We start from the raw sequence: 20,454 nt of genomic DNA, 5'->3' as shown, positions 1-20,454 counted from the left end.
ACATTTTTTTTTGAAATCGGTTTATATTTGTTTAGTCATAGTCAAATTCATACAATCAATAGTTTCATTATTGGAACTATAAGTTGACTATTACACGGATAAAAATTTGATTCCCAAATCATGATTTACAAGTCAAGAAATTCATAATTTGAATAGCTCATGATACCATTACCACAAATCATGGTTCCTGGAGTCATAATCATGATTCCTCATATGCGTAACATCCAGAGTAACAACACTAAACGGGGTGCACCGCATCAAATGCACGATGTACAAAACGCTCATAAAAACCGTAATCCTCTACGGGCATGAAACGTGGACTATGCTCGAACGCCGGATGTTAAGGACTATCTGCGGCGGCGTGCAAAAGAACGGTATGTGGCGACAAAGAATGAACCACGAGCTCGCCCAACTCTATGGCCAACCAAGTATCCAGAAGGTGGGCAAAGCTGGAAGGATACGCTGGGCAGTGCACATTGCAAGAATGCCGGTAAATATGAAGTTTGCTTCGAATCCGATCGGACCAGGTGCAGCAAGGCCTTGAGTGGGGGACCGAAATCCGTATAGGCTCAAAATACGTCCACTTCATACAAATAGTAGGCGTTTTGTATGAAGTGGACGGATTTCGATCCCTCATGGTAACGATCCAACGTCCCCCTTGGTTTTACTAAATTATATCTATGAATCTAAGAACACCACCAAACATCCCAATCAACATTGGTTGCTGAATAACAGCTTATTCAGCTAAAATGCTGTTTACAGAGCTCATTTCAGTTGAATAAACTGTTATTCAGCTATCAATGTTACTTGGGATTTATCTGAAGATGTTTAAGAGAAAATATAATATAATGTTTTTTTTTTCAGGAATATCAAAGAATATCTGAAGTAAGTATTATAGTTACTTTAGTAAATTCCGAAAGAGCGAAATTGATTATGTAAACTTGAACGCCTTCATAGACCTTTCTTTAATCCAATCACCATGTATTCTTTTGATTCGAGTGGTGATGTCGACATGGCGCTGATAGTATATCTCCCAACTGTCCGGACAGGATTTCTCTTGAAGAGCCGCCATGGAATACACTTCAAATCGTCCACCACACTCAACAGAACAGTAGGCTAAGCGCAAAATCTAGGGTAAGTTCATCATACTGCCATGCTACGCCTACTTGTCCCAAGTTCTAGGTAGGTGCGGTCCGCACCGGGCCCCGAGTTCATAGGGGGCCCCCTATTGGTGAAAAGAATTTCATTTAATAATATGAATTTGATTTCTAGAAAACTAACACGTTAACAAGTAGATAAAAATTCAGTTTGAAAATGACCTTGATCGGCAATGTGTAGGGGCCCCATGATCAATGGTATACCGTAAAATGGGGCGAATAGAAACACTCCCCGACATGTTTGAATGTGTACAACTTAAACCGTGTAGATAAAAACCATTTTTATTACTTTCAAATTTGGGTCCCGTCTTCCTTAGCTGAGATCCCAATTGCCGTTAAAAAACAAAAATTATTTCGTACAAATATTTGTAAAAATGTTGTATGTTTCTATTCACCCCGCAATGTGGCGAATAGAAACACTGTTCAGTAAATATCAATATTTTTTTCATTTAAATGGAAAAATAAACACTTGTTCGAGTGCATCTTAAAGAAATATCATAACGAATTCACCTAGTGAAGAAAAAAAATGAAATTATTAAAAACAATTTCAATTTTTGATCATGTTGCAAATCGTCAAAAATGGCGGATGTTTCAAGCTATCAAAAATGGTTGAGATTACAATATTTTCTTCTTATTTTGTTTAAGCAAAATGTAGCAAAATTTATGATTTGAAAATAGTCTGTCAATACTCTGTTACTATTGAACTAATGGACAAAAAAAAATTTTTTCAGTAGGTTTTTTAAGTTTATCTTTACATAATAGACGCATTTCTACCTGTAGGTCACTTTGTTTCTATTCGCCCCACTTTTTCTATTTACGGTAGTGATTATAGTAGGCTAAATACATATTCAAAATTCATTCTCGATAAATCGGTTTTATTTTGTAATTCAGGCGGATCTACTTAAATATGCCTCCAAATGTTACAGACTATATTCTTAAACAAGCCGATTTTCATTTCAATAACCAAAACGACCGCTATGAAATACATGGGTTACGCATCGACTTTTCCAAATTTTATTTTATTAGACGGAATTTTATTTAGAAAAGACAATGGCAAAAATCTATTGGTAGTTCCCAAAAATATGATTGATAATATATTAAGGATTTGCCATGATAATCGTGGACATATAGGAATAGGAAAAAAACTATAGTAGAAATAAAAAAGAATTTTTGGTTTTCATATATGAGGAAGTATGTAAAGAAGCATATCAAAAACTGCTTGTCGTGTATCTTTTACAACCCAGTTGGAAAAAGGAATGATTTTTCAAAATAGTGGGAAAAGAAAATACTCCGTTCAATACAGTACATTTAGATCATTATGGGCCTATAAAAATCCAGCCTAATAATAAATTTAAATATATTTTAATTATGACTGACGCGTTTACTAAATTTACTAAGCTTTATCCAACTAAAACAACTAATACAGATGAAATACTTTTGCATTTAGGAAATTACATGAATTACTACAGCAAACCTGTTAGAATTATCACCAGGCGTTGCAGAATTCGCTCTCATTTGAGAATGAAGCACGATCAAAGCAAGCAAAGAAAAACATCCCATCTGTTGCGGTCCACGATCGTCATTGTATCGCAAGGTGTAACAAGTCTGATAAATGGAAGCAGCGAGCGAGAGCCCCAACGAGAGAGCGATGATAAAATCCATTGTTCTCGCTTGTTTACCGTTGGGGATAGGTGTTTTTCTTTACTGGCACGATAAACAATCCACGAACTTCCAATAACAACAGTGTCCCCCAGGCTTGGAGCATGTTTAGAGGGGTTTTATCATGCACTAGTATCCCCCCAATCTGATCAAACTTGTAGCAGTATACGATAAACAGTCTCTCATAATGTGCAGCATGTTATGATAGTTACAGAGAGCGATACGTGAGCGATTCTCTCAATTTTCTCAGGATTCAATCCCTGATTATCACTGATTGTGGAACCGGATTTACATCGACAAAATTTCAAGATTTTTTAAATTCAAATTGTATTCAACATATAAAAACTGCAATCCGAACTCCACAAGCAAATGGACAGGTAGAAATAATGAACAAAACTTTAACACCCATGTTGGCAAAATTGTGTAATGAGACTAGTTATAAATGGGACATATTAATGCCAAAAATAGAATAGGTATTTAACAACAATTATAATAAATCAATAAATAATTATCCTAGTATTTTGTTATTTGTGAAAATGCAAAGAGACTTGAATGATGAGATAAAAATCAAATATTTCTGAAATAAGAGCAAAAGCTCAACAAAATAATTTAAAACTTTAAAGTTATAATCAAAAAATGACTGATAGAAAGCGTACAAAAATAACCATATACAAAGAAGGGGATTCCGTTGTATTAAAAACAATTGATTCACACAAATTATCTCCAAAGTTCAAAGGCCCATATAAAATTTCTAAAATATTGCCAAACGATCGATATGTTGAAGTTGATATTGAAGGGTTTCAAATTTTGAATGTTCCTTTAAACGCGGTTTGTTTACCACAAAATATGCGGAAATGGATTGATGATGATAGCTCAAATATTGATTGTCTCGATGAGGACATCGAGAATGTCAGGATGGCCGAGTTGTAATAGGCTATGGTGAATGATTTTATAATTAAGCAGGCTATGACTATGACAATTGACAAACTAAGACTATTATTGAATAAACAATGAAAAGAGTACATCATTTTCTTAATTTTCCCTACAATGTCGCTATTTGCTGAGTGCACGAATGAACCTAATAGGGAGTCGATGCCGGTTATGGACCCTTTGCGTATTATGGACCCCCTACAGAAAAACATAAAATTAACACTCAAAGCAACCTTATTCCTATGAAAATCCACCGGGGGAACCTCGATTGCATTGTTAGTCAGCAGTTTCAGGCAAAATATTTGGTTTGAGGCGCATAAATACAGATATTTGAACAGTTTTGTAAATGAAACCACACAAGAGGGTCCATAATACGCATTTCCAGGTGGGTCCATAATAGGCACGTCGGCAGCGAGCCGGATTACATGGGAATCAAATGGAGGGTCCATAATACGCAACGTCAAATTTGTAAACAATGGACCCCAGGAGGGTCCATAATAGGCATTCAGACAACAGTTTTCCAAATGTATATTTCTCTGGGAAAATCGTATGATTTTGTATGTTGCATGGGTGTACTGTGAAGTAAAGACATTGAACTTGTTATTGGACTATACAAAACGTATATCTGCCTGATATATAATTGCGGAAAGGCGTCGAGAATGAATTTCAGCTACTAAGGGGTCCATTACTAGCATTGACACCCTAAATTTCTTTTGAACTCAAGTTGAAAATTTGCCTAAAAATGCACAAAAATCGTAGCGAGACTGTTATGCGAATATATACAACATAACATGCCAATATATTTGCATACCAGTCCCATTGTGTTCGTCGGCTCGTTCGTCAGCTACTAAAACACTGGTTGTTATTAAAACACTGGTTATTTCATTTTTTGCTATTTATGTTCTTTGGCCGTAAAAAAATAGTTATTATAGTAGGTATAGCCAACTCTCCGTAAACTCGATGTTAAGGCGACTATCGAGTTAGGGAAATATTGTGTTAAAGAACGCAAAATGTTTCAGAACAACTGATTCAGAACGAAACATGCTAATCTGTGATATGATAGATCCAGAATGACGAAACAAATTTTACAGGCAACTTCTGTAAGCCTTGATCGTAGATCAAAAATACAGTGGCTCGTTTTATTTGTTTTGTTCCTCATTTATGTTTATTACCCTCGTACCACCCATTAATGTACCATAATAAAAAACAATACAAAATTGTGTGTGATATCAACTAATTTAAAAATATTTCCGAAACAACGCGAATACATAAAATTTACAATGCCGTAAGCAAGTGTGTTTTAAATACCTCCATGAGTCGATATCTGAAAACATCGAGTCATGGAACAGAAATGCTTTGGAAAGCTGTTTGAGCGGATCATCATAGGTGTCATGAAATTTTGTTTCTAGTATCGTTCCTTGAGTCGATATCAAGACATAGAACATCGACTCATGGAGGTTTCACTGTGTAATTGATTTCCCTTTACTTCGTTACACATCAGTAAATAACTAGTAGTACTAGAAGGGGTACCCATTCTGAGCTCAACCACTATGTCTTTAAACGGACTTTGATGTGACTGTTATGCGAATATTTTCAAGATGGGACAACACAAGTGGGTTTTGTTTTTGTACAAGTTAGGAACAAAGGCTACTTTTTTAGCTGTTTTTATCGAGCTTCTGACGATGTTGAGTTGAATTATGCAGAAAACGCAAATCGGTGAAAAGTCGACATGGGACTGTTATGCGAATATGGGCAGTACAGTCGTTTGGCATAATAGTCGTTTGGCATAATAGTTGCTTGGCATAATAGTCGTTTGGCATAATGGTCGTTTGACATAATTTGAAAAAGGAAGATACTGCAATGGTATAGTAATATGCGGGAATATAAGATGCGTCATAAAATACCATGTTCCTTTTTTTCCAAATGACATTGAAGAACTTGGGCGTTGGATACATTTTTATTAAAAATGCGCTATAATTTCCCGGACATAATGACCTCGGTAGTCATGTATGATGCAATTCCAAAAGAGCTTCATTGGATATTGGTTTCCTTGAAAAATAAAGATAAGAACGATGTCTTATCAATAAGGGATGGTACACAAATTATGTCACGCTAAATTTCAACTGTTTTGACCCCCTCCCCCCCCTTTGTCACACTTTTTGTATGAGTCCTCCGAAAATTTTGCATGGCTTTTCACGCTTGGCTCGACCCCCTCCCCCACCTTGGAGCGTGACGTAATTTGTGCATGACCCCTAACTGACAACGGAATATACGATCGTGAGCAGTTTATCCACACCCCTTTGCTTAATGGAAGGAATTTGATCAAACTCAATGTTTTTCACAATTATGCCAAACGGCTATTATGCCAAATGGCGATTATGTCAAACGATCGTTATGTCAAATGGCATTATGCCAAACAGCTATTATGCCAAACGACTGTATGCCAAACGGGGTAGATCCGCCTGGGACACGGTTATATGAATAATTTAGATTCTCGCTCCAGTCCACTTTTTGGATTGCATTTGGGTCCCATAACAACTGTGCAAAATTTTAGCTCGATCGGAGAAACTATATTTTAGCACCAGCCGTTCAATGTTTGTATGGGATTTACTAGGGGAAAACTTACTTTTGCGAAGAAAATTCTCCAGAGGTCGCCCATTGATCTCTATAAAAATTCTGAACGCAGAAGTTGATAGGTATTTTTACGATGAACAACATTGTCGAAGACCGCAAAGTAATCCGATGCTTGTGAAAAAAGTTATTAAGGTGATTATAGAACGAAGCCACCTCTCAAGTCTTGAGAAGCAAACAGCGCTCCGCGTTTCATCGTTGACTGATTGTTGCGCTGTGCAAGCTGATATTGACGTCTTGGTGAGATGGTGCATGCTAAATGGAATGGAAGTGAATGTTCAAAAATGTTGCGTCATCACTTTTAGCCGAAAGAGGAATGCGATTGACTTCGGCTACAGAATGTCGGCAACTAATATCACCAGAGTCAACACCGTAAAGGACCTCGGGGTTCTATTGGACAGCACATAGCTGCAACAACATGCCTTTGCGGTACTTGGATTTATCAAACGCAACACTCAGGCAGAGATTTTGAAATTCCCGCTTTTTTCCCGGTATATTTTAGATACTTTTCCCGATTTTTGATCCATTCTTTTCAAAGATTATATCAAAAATCGTTTCAATGCAACATTTTTTTTTGAAATCGGTTTATATTTGTTTAGTCATAGTCAAATTCATACAATCAATAGTTTCATTATTGGAACTATAAGTTGACTATTACACGGATAAAAATTTGATTCCCAAATCATGATTTACAAGTCAAGAAATTCATAATTTGAATAGCTCATGATACCATTACCACAAATCATGGTTCCTGGAGTCATAATCATGATTCCTCATATGCGTAACATCCAGAGTAACAACACTAAACGGGGTGCACTGTATCATTTCATTTGTTTCGATCTCCTCTATTTCAAAATGTTAAAGTGGTAGTGTTGTATGATACGGGATTCTAAATCAGAAGGTTCTCGGTTCGCACTTCGCTTGGCTTTTTTTTTACTTTGTTATGTTTACTTGTTATGGTGATCATAAACGGATGCGCAGCTCATGATTTTGGGCTTGTGATTCATGATTCCGAGCAATCCACAACAAAAGTCATAATCTTGTTTTTGGATTCTGATTGCTACTCGTGTAGATTGTTCTAATCTATATAGAAAATTCAACAGAATCGATTTGTCTCGCGTTCGTCGAAAATCAATGGAACTATCTATCATGGGAAAGAGATGGTTAATTGAGCTAATAAAACAGATCCTACTTTTGACACGACAGGGGTTTAATTTAAATGCTATTTGTACCATATTTACCAACAATATGCCCTTTAAGCCAAACTTCAAATTTTTCAAGTTCATGTTTTAAGATCTAGAGAACCTGACAACCGTTCGCGTTGAACATTTGATGGATTGGTTGCATTCTGATGATGATAAAACGATTAAAATTTCAGCTCAGAGCTCTGTTTGGTTCTCTAGACTCGTGCTCTTGAAATTTAGAGGTTTGGCTTTGGTTTATAATCATCTTAAGTGCATCCTTATGCTAAATTTCAGATAATTTGGCCGACAAAAGCCGCAAGTGCCTAAATAAATCATCAAGGTGTGCTCAAGTAGTTCTTTACCGTAATTGAAAATATATCAACTGTTATCCTTTGAATATTCTTCATAAAAATAAGAAGTTCTCTAAAGCAAATAAGTTCAAGGTATGGATGAAGCAAGGCCACACATGTAGAAACACACACATAGGGCTCATTCACAATATTAATAACACCGAAAATTATCATTTTTTTTTTATCATTATCAATTATCCACCCACCCTCTCGTAATGCTTTTTGTATACACATTTTAAATGAGCTGTAACAGCTTCAACGTTATTAAAATCGAATCGTAAATAAGCCCTTATTCAAAACTTTGCCGATAAGATAACTAGTGACATATTGCAAGCTTACATAAATAAAGGCATGTTTTCAAGATTATTTGTTATATTCAGCAATTACAGAAGAGTGCTAAACCAATCTGTAACGTGGAGTAAAAAAAGGTAGAGAAAAGTTCAAAAAATATTAGCCCTGACAGTGCGAAAACAAAAAATCAAAATAATATTTCGAAACATTACCAAGAAAAGAGTGGAACATTTTAAAGAAATATGGTGTAGTAGAAATTAAATCATTAATGTTTGAAAAATATTTGTTCAAAATTGCGGATGCCTCATGGCAATATCATTAAACACAACTACATCCTATAACTTATTTTGGAGCTTGGTTTGTAGATTACAGCTTGAAGATGATCGTACAAAACGATTTTCCTGGTGATCTTTTCAAATTCCTGGTTTTTTCCGGTGGATTCAGATTCCCGTCTTTTTCCCGCTTTTCCCGTTTTCCCGGTTCGGTGGCCACCCTGCTCAGGAGTTTGAAGATGTCTACTGCCTGAAGTCTCTCTACTGCTCGTTAGTACGAAGTATTCTGGAATACGGCGTACTTGTTTGGGCGCCATACCATACCACCCAATCCAACCAGATTGAACAAATTCAGCGCAACTTTATTCGTTACGCGCTCCGTCGGCTACCATGGACTGATCCAGTTCGACTTCCACCGTACGAGCATCGACGCGCCGTGGTCCATCTAGAAACTTTGGCTTGCAGGAGGGTTTTGCTTCAGCGCTTCTTCGTGTTTGACATCTTAAGTAACAACGTATAGACTGCTCAGTGCTGTTGAACAACATCAACAAACTACTCGACAAGCTGATTTTCTCCGGTTCCCTGTGCATCGTACTTTGTTTGGACAGAACAATCCGTTCTATGTTTGTTATCGTCGTTTTAACGAAGTATCTGACAGATTTGATTTTAATATGTCTAAGTTAACATTCAAAAGAAGTATTAGTTCATAAGTGTCAGTCTGTGCGACTTGTTCGAAGACATGTACCGTGAAGGCCCCATACTCTGCGCACTTAAAGCTTTTCAAATTTCAAACAGCTGTAATTAATTGAAAAAACAATATTCTGAAATTTTGGAAGCAAATACTTATTGATCTTATGTATAAGGAAAAAATATAAAAGCTTCACTAAGTAATGATTTTTATTGCAAATTTTTAATTTTTCTCAAGGGTGTTCGTGTTCCTAACTCTGCGCACTGATTTTTGCAATGCTCCTTATTCTGCGCATTTAGGTTCCTAACTCTGCGCACTCGATAAATTCTTTAGAACAGTTGAAGTGTTTTACTAATAGCATTACTAGCATTTAAACTTCGAATTTCTCTTCATTTTCTTGCTTCATACGCCTTTACGTCCCCAGTGGAGCGTGGAATGTCTCTAACACAAGTTTACTAAGTGAAGTGAATTTTATCTATAATTCAATTGATTACCATTAAGTGCAACTCTCAAAACAATTGAAATCATCATATGATTTCCAAAACATGTAATTAACTTAGTTTTCTAAAACCTAAACCAAGATACAAAAAGGCTACAAACTATGTCTTTTTTGCGTTCACCCTTGGCGTGTAAGGGAAAATAAGCTTTGACTGTTTATGTATTTTCACTAGCAAATATAAAACAATAAATTTCTTTGGTTCGGTTCGGGTCCGGGTTTGGTATCAAATTATTGTTTCGATTCGGGTCGGATCCGGGTTTGAAGAAAATAAATAAGAACCTGGCGCTGGTGAAACCCGAACATTTCTACTAAATACGAAGAATAGTTTAAGCGTAAGGGTATATCCATTCTTAATGTAGTGTTCATCACTCAATCGAAAAGTATCGCCGCTCTGTATAAGCGTGACGTAAGTAATGAACGATTCCTATTGCAGATCAATAACAGCCCTTTATTGGCGTTTCTATGTTGCAAATGCGATTAAACCTCGATGTCCCATTACTCGATATTGACTCATGAAACTATACAAAAAATCAAAATTGTTTTATTGCATGGTTAGGGAGCATTTAAAAATTACGTCCATCGTTCACGGGAAGGTGGAGTCTATGAAAATGTGACAATGCATGCGTTAGGTACTGTAAAAATCGCGACAGAGGATTGAGGGATCGGTGTGTAGAAATCCTTTAAATATGATGGAGGTCATTTTTTAATCTTCCCTTACCATGATGGTCCCCAAAAACAATTTTCCAAAGCATTTCTATTCCATATCTCGATGGTGTCGACAAGTCGATGGTTCCCTTCAATATCGACCTCTGGAGTGTTGATTGTATGTTGAAAATAAGGTTTTATAACTGCTGCGCATAGTAAGGAACATAGTTGAAAAATGGTTCCTTACTATGCGCACTTAAGAAGAATAAGAAAATGGAGAGAAAATAAGTTGCACTTTATCAGTGATGATTGATCGATAAATAAACTAGAGCCTACGTACTAAAAATCGAAAATATATTCTCTTTAATTTGCTTCAAATGACTTAAGTGATGAGGTACTCCCTTAGCATTTTTGCTAACGGGCAGTCAATTTGGAAGTTTTTCAATATTTTTAAAGCTAGTTTATTTTTTATTGAAGTAACAAAGGTAAATTTGTCAAGAAAATTCTTCGTTTGCTTTTTTATTACTATTGTAGCAATATATGAAAAATAAATTTTGAACAAAAATGTCAGTGTTTTACCAGATTTTGGTGGATTTCGGTGAAAAAGCGCAGAGTTAGGAGCTGCGCAGAGTTAGGGGCCTTCACGGTAATAAATAAATAAATAAATGTATCTCATTGGTCACCACCAGCAAGCAAGCAATTTTATTGGTTTTCAACGCGAACTGTATCCAGATTGTCTCGTCTTGTGCACTTGAAAATTCAAAGTTTGGCTTCGTTTTATAATCACCTTAAGCATAGACTATTCGGAAATTTTGCCCTATTTTGTTATTATTGTTATTCCTTTGCGTGTTAATCAACGTCGCCTTGCCAAAAGGTTTTCATTGAATAACTTTTTTACAAGTGTCGGATTGTTTCGCGGTCTTCGGCAATATTCTTGATCGTAAAATTACCTATCGAGGTCTGTGTTCAGAATTTTTATAGAGGTCAATGGGCGACCTCTGGCGATTTTTCTTTGCAAAAGTAAGTTTTCCCATAGTAAATCCCATACAAACTTTGAACGGCTGGCGCTAAAATATAGCTTCTCCGATCGAGCTGAAATTTTGCACAGTTTTTATATAATGCAATTCAAAAAGTGTACTGAAGCGAGAATCTAAATTTAGTCCCACACTAGTGAACGTATCTATTAGCACGATCGCTTCTCGGTCGTAGATCAGCTGGTCCGCAAAGAGCGATAATTGATTTATATAGGCAGAAGTAAATATACCGCCGCGAGAACTAGACCTCGTTCGTTTTATTTAAAAAAAATAATTTTCTGTTCGCGTAATAAAGTTCGTTGTGATTGAAGTCCGTCGCGAGTTTTTGTAGTGTCCGAAAACCGTGATTACATTGCGCGCGAACATGTGTAGTACGTCGTTTCTGAGCAAATGAAAGAATGGACATCCAAACCATAACCCTTGGTAGATTGATATCAAATCATCTTCTTCATAGCGTTGGCCAATGGACCAATACACGAGTTCACTATTTGACGTTTTAGCGGTGCCGTGTTATTTACGTGACCATGGAAACGATTGAATTCGGCACCGCTCAAACGTCAAATTAGTGAACTCGTGCATTGGTCCATAACGTGTAGCAGGGTGTCTACTACCTGGAAAAACCTGGAAAACCTGGAATTATCAGGGAATTTATTTCAACCTGGAAAAAACCTGGAATTCTCAGGGAATTTCGGCTACACTCAGGGAAATTATTTTGAAGCACCATATACATGGTAAAATATGTCGTTTTTGTGACATCAAATCTTCTCAACCAGAAAATTTTTGGCTGCGCCGCTATCAAAACGCTAAATGATATGTTTAGTCCTTTTAACGATTGTTATATATTCAGCATAAAATATGTTTAGACAAGGAAGCAGAACTTAAGATTGCCATGTTGGTAAAGGCAAGTACAGTTCCAGTTGAGTGTCGTACATGAGCTTATGAAACATAGTTTGAGACATTCCAATTTTTTTCAATTTATTTTTTTGCCTTTTGTACAATAATAATAAACTTTGTATGAAGAGAGCAAAATTTACAAAAGGTAAAAAAAGAGTATATTTTCTAGAGTTGCTCACTATTATGCAAGTCTCTATTGATGTAATTATGTAATTAATGAATCTGCTTGCAGTGAATTCTGGTGCAAAACTTTAGCCTCAAGAGAAACCATCAGAGACTATTACGCGACTTTTCCACAAGTTCTTAATGATATTTTTATCAGATCCCGAAGAATGCTAGAATTCTAGTATTTTCTCCAGAAGGCTACCAGCTATTTTTCATTGCATGCTTCGAAAAATTTCTTCAGAATTTGGTCTAGAAAATACATAAAGATTACCCTGAATAAAAAATCTTGCCGATTATTCCAAGATTTCCTCCAGATGTTTTTGCAATAATTTTTTCGATTTGATTTCTTCAGTTGTTACTTCTAGAAGATTTAACACAGATCCTACAGGAGCTCTTCTGCAAAGGTTTATTACTGAGTTTTTAATAAATATCGTTTGGTCATTTTTTCAAGAAACCCAACAATTATTTCTATGTCGATTTTTTTTAATTTATGGCGTAGTTTACGTCATGCGGTCGTGTCTTGTACACAACCTCCTCTGATTTTTTTAATTCATCCTAGATTACTCTAAAAATTCGCTCGAAAAATCCTTCAGGCATTGTTCGATGAAATCTTTTATAAACTTTTCTAAGAATTCCTTGATAAATTTGAACGTTAATTTCTCATTAAGCTCCTTCAGAACTTTCTCACGGCATTTTCCCAGCTTCCCATCAAAATATTATTATTGCGTTGAACCGTATTGCGTATTTATATTCAACATTTCTCTGAAAGAAATCAAATAATATTTCCAAATCCCCATGTATTCTTCAAAACTTTATTCAAGTTAATATAGTTAATACCAGTAATATTACAACAATTATTACAGTTGTTGCTGCGATCATTCATTGATAATTTTTGCATGGATTCTGTCCGAATTTCATCAAAGAGTCTTGTAGAACATTATTCAGAGGTTGTATTTTTTCGTTATCTTAGTAATTTATCAAGAAATTTCTAGGAAGAATATTATAAACAATATAGGAGTTGTTTTAGAGATCCTTGTAGAAATTTATCAAGGCATAGCTAGAACTCACACAAGTTTCATCTGAGGTTACTCTAAGATTATCTTTCGATATTCTTCGCAAATATTTTTAACAATTTTCTCCACAACAATCTGAAAAATTTCCTTGACATTTCGCTCGAGACATCCCTATATGAATGACTGGGAAAAAAAAAAATCTTTAGAGAATTCCTTGAGTATTAAAAATAAATAAAGGAGGAAGTCCTAGGGATATCAATGGAATATTTTTTTGAGAAAATTAATTTGGAGGGATTCTTGATGGAGGAATTTCTGTGAAAAATTCCAGATAGCATTTCTGAAGGTATTTTAAAATTTGATAAATCTCAAAACAATCTCCTGAAGAGATCTTCGGTAATATTTGAATGAAATCTATAGTAAAACGAGCAGTAATACTTGTAAGGTCACGAGGAATTAAAAAAAAAGCTTTAGAAACAATCTTATAAAAATGTCTGTTCTACTTAGGAATCAAACTCTCATGTCGTGGTTCTTGTTAGGTGTCCTTTTGTATCCGTTTTGGTTTATATTTTTTTTCAAGCAAGAGGTCTCAAAAATTCTTATTTTGAGAACAATTAGTCCTGATTTCCCCAAGATATCATCTAGGAAACAATATCAAATTCTCCCAGATAAATATTCTGGGTACGTCGCTGATGTTCAAAAATCTGAATTCCATTTTAAGGAAATAACTATTTTTTCTTAAGATTGAATAATTCTTTTTTATATCTGACTTAATCATAAAGGCACTTTCAGATCATTTGATAAACATTCTTGTTTTTCGTGGAAATTAAATAAAAATCATCAAAATTTTTATTTTTTTTCCTTATCTTGTCTACACGTTTAGAACAAATCAGATTGTTTTTTTTTATTGAAGGAAAAAATGAAATTCATTGTTAGATATTAGGTTAAGTACCATGTTTGGACAATTTTTTTAGCCTTCTAAAATTAACTATTCGTCAATCATTTATGTTTGAAGAATTTCATATATCTGGAATTATTTTTTGAATCCTGGTAAAACCTGGAAATATCAGGGAATTTCATTTTTGTAAATGAGTAGACACCCTGGTGTAGGGGAAGTGGTGGTTAAATGAACAGGGGAGGTAAAATGAACACCGTGCCTTTTACCGAGAAAAAACAAATGTCGATGAATTTTTATCACGCACGGACGATTTAGAGCATAAATCTGCGTGTGCGAGTTGATACTCAGGGCAATTGAAGTAAAAATATCAACGAAAACTAAGATTTTAGAAAACCACGTTTGAAAATTAGAACTGACATAACTTTTAGCTCGGAAGACTTGAGGTTTTTCAGTGAGGTGAATATCGTTATAATATGATATTAAATTTAATACCTTTAGATTTCTTTTTGAATGGGTTACAATCATTAATGGATGTATTTTCGGTGGGGCAATGAAAATTTTCAGAAATATTTGTTTTGCTCACGTTTTTTGCGTGGTGTTCATTTTACCACCAATCGCTGTTCATTTTACCCACATAGTGCAGGTAAAATGAACATTTGCATCGCTTTTTGATAGCGATGAAAATATGTGAAAATTTAGTTATTTTAGTCTGAATTCATGTCGCTGCTATAGATAACATCCCTATTTTCGATGTTGTGCGATAGAACTATACAAATTCCTCGTTTTTCTATCAGAAACAAGATGATTTCCTTAAGGTGTTCATTTTACCACCCCTTCCCCTAAAAATGAAGTGCCTATTTCCATCAGAAACCGTTTTCCTTTCATCTCCGCCCATGTCCGTCGGAGACTACTATTTTATTTCATCTATATTTCTTTATATTTCTATTTTGTTTAGCACTTACAAGGTATAATTTCAAATTATCTCGTCTCTACCGACTGTGTCAATGTAGTAACTTGATGGTCGCTTTTCTCGAAGCGTCTTTGCGAGCCAATAACTGACAGAATGTTGTTTCTATGCTCCTATTTTTCAAAGCCTGTGTTGGTTGCGCCACATCAAGACCCGTCCAACTCTACATGCCCCAATGTGTCCAGCGTTGAAGGTAGTATCACGCCACACCTAATGCCTGTCCAGAGGACTGACGCCACGCTGATGACAGAGACAGCTAGGTACCGAAATCGGTGCGAACGAAAACAATAGGAGTATGATGTGCCATTGGTTTACCACTGAGTTTACTGCCTGTGAAAAGTATTATAAGAATTTCTAAAAAATCCACTGAATTCGTCGCTTTAAGCAAATAATCATAGTTAGTTAAATTAGTGCTAATGCCACTGCAGGTATTGATAGTATTGCTATGCTTAATATGACTAGTGGTTTAATATGATCATGCCTAATATTTACAGCAACGCTTGCGAAATCTATATGAGTTGAACCATTATTGATCCCAGTATATAGCACATCTTTATGAATGGTGAGGTTAAAAGCTGTTATGTAAAATCCTTCATGCATTAAGTCCGTTATCTATTGTTGCAGCTAAGTTATTATAATAATCATCCGTTATAACGTTAAATCTCTTGAATTTGAACCTTATAAAATTGTGACCTTGAACGGTAAGATGAATGATAATCGTAGTTCATTCACTTAATTTATAAATTAACAGTTTGGCCATTCAGTTTCACAGCCTGCCAATTGTTAAACGTTCGCAATCGATCAAATAATCAGTCCTGTATCACTACTTATCAAAGGTGAGCAATCCATTGTGTAGCTCAATTAAGTTGCAGCAAAATCTATTCTAAATTACCCGCAGATAGACTGTTAAGCAGAAACGGATACAACGAAAAATCATAGTTGTGTGGTAGCGAACACTACAGTAAGGCCTACATTACAAAAATATGTTAGTGGATTCTAATAATGTATCATCCTCCAGGAATTTTGTAATTACCAACCAATAAATTTACAAAATCGACACCCTACCGCTCAACAGCCTGCTTACAATTCTATGTTGCCTGAATAGACAATAATTGTTCAATCACACTACATTACTTCCTCACATTGAAGTTCGCGAATAAAATTCAGAGGTTGTAGCCAGGATGCTTAAAGTAGTTTCAAAAATTCCTAAAGCAGATAGGTATTGAGTACGATGCGCACTGACCATTTAATATTAGGTTGGTACTTACAGGCATTACTAAAAAGATAAACTCGTCCGAAGTTGGCCAATCCACCTAGCAGAAATACACCTGCCAGCAACATACAAAACTGGTCCAGTTTCTCCTTGGCTATTCCAGACTCTCCGGATGTCGCGTAGATAACGTCCAGTACTTTTCCCAACCCAAAGGGAACGGCCATCGTGATTGCCGAAGAAAGCACCAAACAGCTGACACCGCCTGGAAGGAAACAACACTCTTTATATCATGCAACTTCCGGCACAAAATTTCCCATTTACTCACCTGCAATGTTCCATCGTTCCGGTTTGGCAAATTCCAGCAATCGTTTCACATCGGTTGATTTCAGCTTAACCTTCGGAGGTTTCTCAACAGGTGTCAAATTGGCCCCGCTTCCGACAGCGGAAGCCGCATTGGATGTACTGCTGCTACTCCATCGACTCAAACGCATCCAATCCGTCGCACTGTTGCGAAATAGGCCGGGGGAACAGCGGAATCTGCTTCGGCACTCCGGAACGCCGCTCCACGAGAATTGTCTTTGCGAACAAAATGACCAATCATTATGACGTAACGATGACCCAGCAGTAAACCTAGGGGAACTCTTCCGATAGAGGGCCGATCTGCTGCACTTGGTGCCGGTTCGTAACAGGTTGACAATCATTGTTGTTGGTGCAGTGATTTCCAAAACGGCAAGAACTCACAGATGCATTTCTACAGCGGATCTAAAGAACGTGCACTGAACAGAACGAAGATGACGGATCGACTGCAATTTCGTTTTCAGCTGTTTTGGTTGTGGGGTGAAATGTTTTGGTTTTTAAACTTTCGCGTGAGAGAGAAACCCGATGATTAGTGAGAGAGGTAGCGCTTGGAATAGTTCATACAAGATTGTGTTCGACTGGCGTTAAGATTATTTTTATTATTGTCGAAATCAGGTTGGTTATTTAAGTAACAAGTTGTAAAACGATTTATAAATTTATCCAACGAGGCTTGTCAAGTTTGATAATTAATTCGATTATTTTTTATAGATGAGAGGAGATGAATGAAGATCTTATCTTCTCGTAGCATTGTGAAATAACGTGTGAATAAATTCGTTTTCTAAGTAATAACAAGCTTCGCACTGTAGAATCAGAAGCTTGTTAACTAAGTCAAAGGCTCCCAAACTTTTTAGAATCATTGCGCCGTTACTAGTAATTATGCTAAAACAATTCTTAATTGAAATATTTTTTGAGACGGTAGTTCATCTCTTGAGTTTCTAGACGATAATTTGAGCTTCGTGAACAATTTTGTGTGAATTGTTCAAAGAGTAGAATGTACATATCCACACAGAAAAGCTTATGATAACAGCAAACAGACATACGTCGAGCTTTGGGTGGGTAAAGAAGAAAAGTCATCCCGAAGGATAGGAAGCTTTAGAAAAAAAAAGCTTTTTAAGTAGTGAAATACAGTGCGATTCCGGTATTTAATACAAGGGAAGGCGAATTTATTTCATGTTGCTAAATTTGAGATGCTGTTTGCTAATCTGCCGTAAACTGACAGAGTTGCGTGAGTGCTTTTCTATTTTTTGGCCTATTTTGTCTACATGGCAGACGTGAATATTTTTGTATAATGGGGTTACAAGAACGATAATGCTCATCAATCATTGAGGATTAATTTACACGATTACTAAATCGTATTTGTTTGATAGTTAAAAATTAGGCTGACCATAACGTTATAGCATAGCATAGCATAGTATAGACTGACTGTAAATGTCAGTGGTTGCTACTCCGTGATTGATCGGAACTGGTAAGAATTGCACTACGATCCAAATGAATAAGGGATGGGAGTTTCCGCTTACTCTCGAAGTGCAATTTTAGCAGATCTAATATTATTGATCAATAACGGCGCCGGCCAAGTCCTTACAGTCAGTTGGGATGGGGAAGGAATGTTAGGGTGTAATGATTGTTGCTTCTAGAGACCGAGAATACCTCTGCATCTCCACAATCACCACGGGAAGGGTGTTTATTAGTGAGGGAGGAAAAGATCTGGGAGTCACCTCTGGTCGGTGATGCGATCCATGGACAAGGGGGAAATATACGACTTATATTTAAAGCAGGGCTGGTAGCAAAAAGTGGTACCGAAAAAAGTTGTTTTAGTGACCAGATTTGAGAAATAAGTGACTAAAAAGTGACTTTCGATTCTCGAAAAAGTGACTAAAAGTGACTTGAAAATCAAACCATAATCAGTTTTATTTCAATTCTATTATACTGTTTTACGATCAATATCCAATATGATAGGGAATATTCAATATGATCTATTACAGGTAGTATAGGTCTAGTGGAGTATCATATTTGGACATTTTTATTGTACTTCCAAAATTTCAAGATATTGCCTAAATTTTTTGCAAACAGGAAAATTAACATTTAGGTACGTAAACAATCCTTTTTTAGAAGATTTTCATTCTATTCAAAATTGTATGTCTTTTATATCATTTAAGTAATTATTTTTTCAAAATTTCAATAAGAATTTGGAAAATTTGTGAAAACAAATTTTTTATCATTTGGAAATGTACATCCAAACTCGCATAAAAAATACATCTTAAAAACAGCTAAAATTGAATTCAATTTAAACTGTGTAGCTCCCAAAACTTTTCTATGACTTCAAGTCGATAAGAATTTAAGATTCAGTTTAGAAACATTATAAGCGTATAGATGAAGTTCCGTCAAATGTAATATTCAGAGAAGAATGCTTTCTATTTAGCTTATTATATTCTTCTTTAACGCTTCTACCAAGTAAGGTCAATAGCGTCGGTCATTCAAAGTTGATTTTCTATAATGATAAAAATCAGGTAAAAGGAAAGGAATGGGGTTTAAATGTTGCACTTTTTTATTAAATTTAGGGGAGGGATTATTAGAGTATGTTTAAAACTACTAATTGAACTTTAACACTTCACTTTTTGCAAAAAATAAAAATACTAATTACTAGTGATTTTAGTATTTTATTTTATTATTTTTTTCTGGAGAAAATGAAGTGATAAAGGTCAATTAGTAGTTTTAATGTTAATGTACAAGAGTTTATGTGGACACTTTCAGTGACGAACTGTTCATATTTCGATAAACCAATTCATTTAAGTAACCTGTCCACCGTTGTCATGAAAAAATGCATATCAGAATGAATATATTGTATATTTAAAATAAAAGCATGGAACGAGCTCACCAAATTGATCATCCATCCCTGATTGAACAGGTGTTTATTCAGCATGCTCATTTCACAAAAGTAAAATATCACTCCGGCGACGCGAAAACCTGAACTCGTTTACACTCAGAGCGCGTGCAAACAAAAACGAGAAAAAAAAATTCGGCGACGCGACGACAAAAAAAAGTTACGCAAGCCCTCAAGAGCACAAAACTAGAGAACCAGACAGCGGTTCAAGCTGAAAACCTGATCGATAGATCATTACTCATCAAGCTCTCAGCCCGATCCGCTGTCCGCCTCTCCTGGCCCGTGCTCCTGAAAATTTGAGGTTTGGTATCGATGCATCTTCACCTTCTGCTTGGGCTTTGATGAAGCACTGCCCAGCAGAACGCGTATTGAATTGACTTGAAAACGAAGTGTTAGATAATGGAAGATAAACGTCTAATTATCCACCACAAGGTACAAAAATGCTATTAAAAGGAAATACACGAGCTACTAAAAAAACTAAACACTAATAATAACTTAGATACTATTACAAATTACGTGGAACTCTATGAAAGATTAACTTTATTCCAAGCTTTTTCACAGGAGAACCATGACCAAAATTCTGATACTGACATGAAATTTATCTGATGATGACCTTACTTAAACATAGCCTAAATTTAAAAAAAAACCGATTTATAATTTTCTCATGAAAATGTAGCTCAAAATAGTTGAAAAAAGTGACTTTTTGACGAAAAAAGTGACTTTAGTTGA

General features: G+C 35.7%; 1 protein-coding gene across 1 annotated transcript in view; it reads right to left on the bottom strand.

Annotated features, from left to right (window-relative positions):
- LOC5577381 (ATP-binding cassette sub-family B member 10, mitochondrial) overlaps positions 1–17,349 on the bottom strand; it is a 36,295-nt gene extending 18,946 nt beyond the window's left edge. The window contains exons 1-2 of the mRNA XM_001656414.2: positions 16,813–17,349; positions 16,543–16,749 (exon numbers count right to left, since the gene is read on the bottom strand). Coding sequence (XP_001656464.2) covers positions 16,543–16,749; positions 16,813–17,188 — 583 coding nt within the window. The 5' untranslated portion in view covers positions 17,189–17,349. The remainder of the gene's footprint in view (positions 1–16,542; positions 16,750–16,812) is intronic.
- Positions 17,350–20,454: the final 3,105 nt, after the last annotated feature.

The sequence above is a fragment of the Aedes aegypti genome, chromosome 3 (assembly GCF_002204515.2).
Source record: "Aedes aegypti strain LVP_AGWG chromosome 3, AaegL5.0 Primary Assembly, whole genome shotgun sequence".
Taxonomy (NCBI): Eukaryota; Metazoa; Arthropoda; class Insecta; order Diptera; family Culicidae; genus Aedes; species Aedes aegypti.
This window is presented reverse-complemented; position numbering and strand designations above follow the sequence as displayed.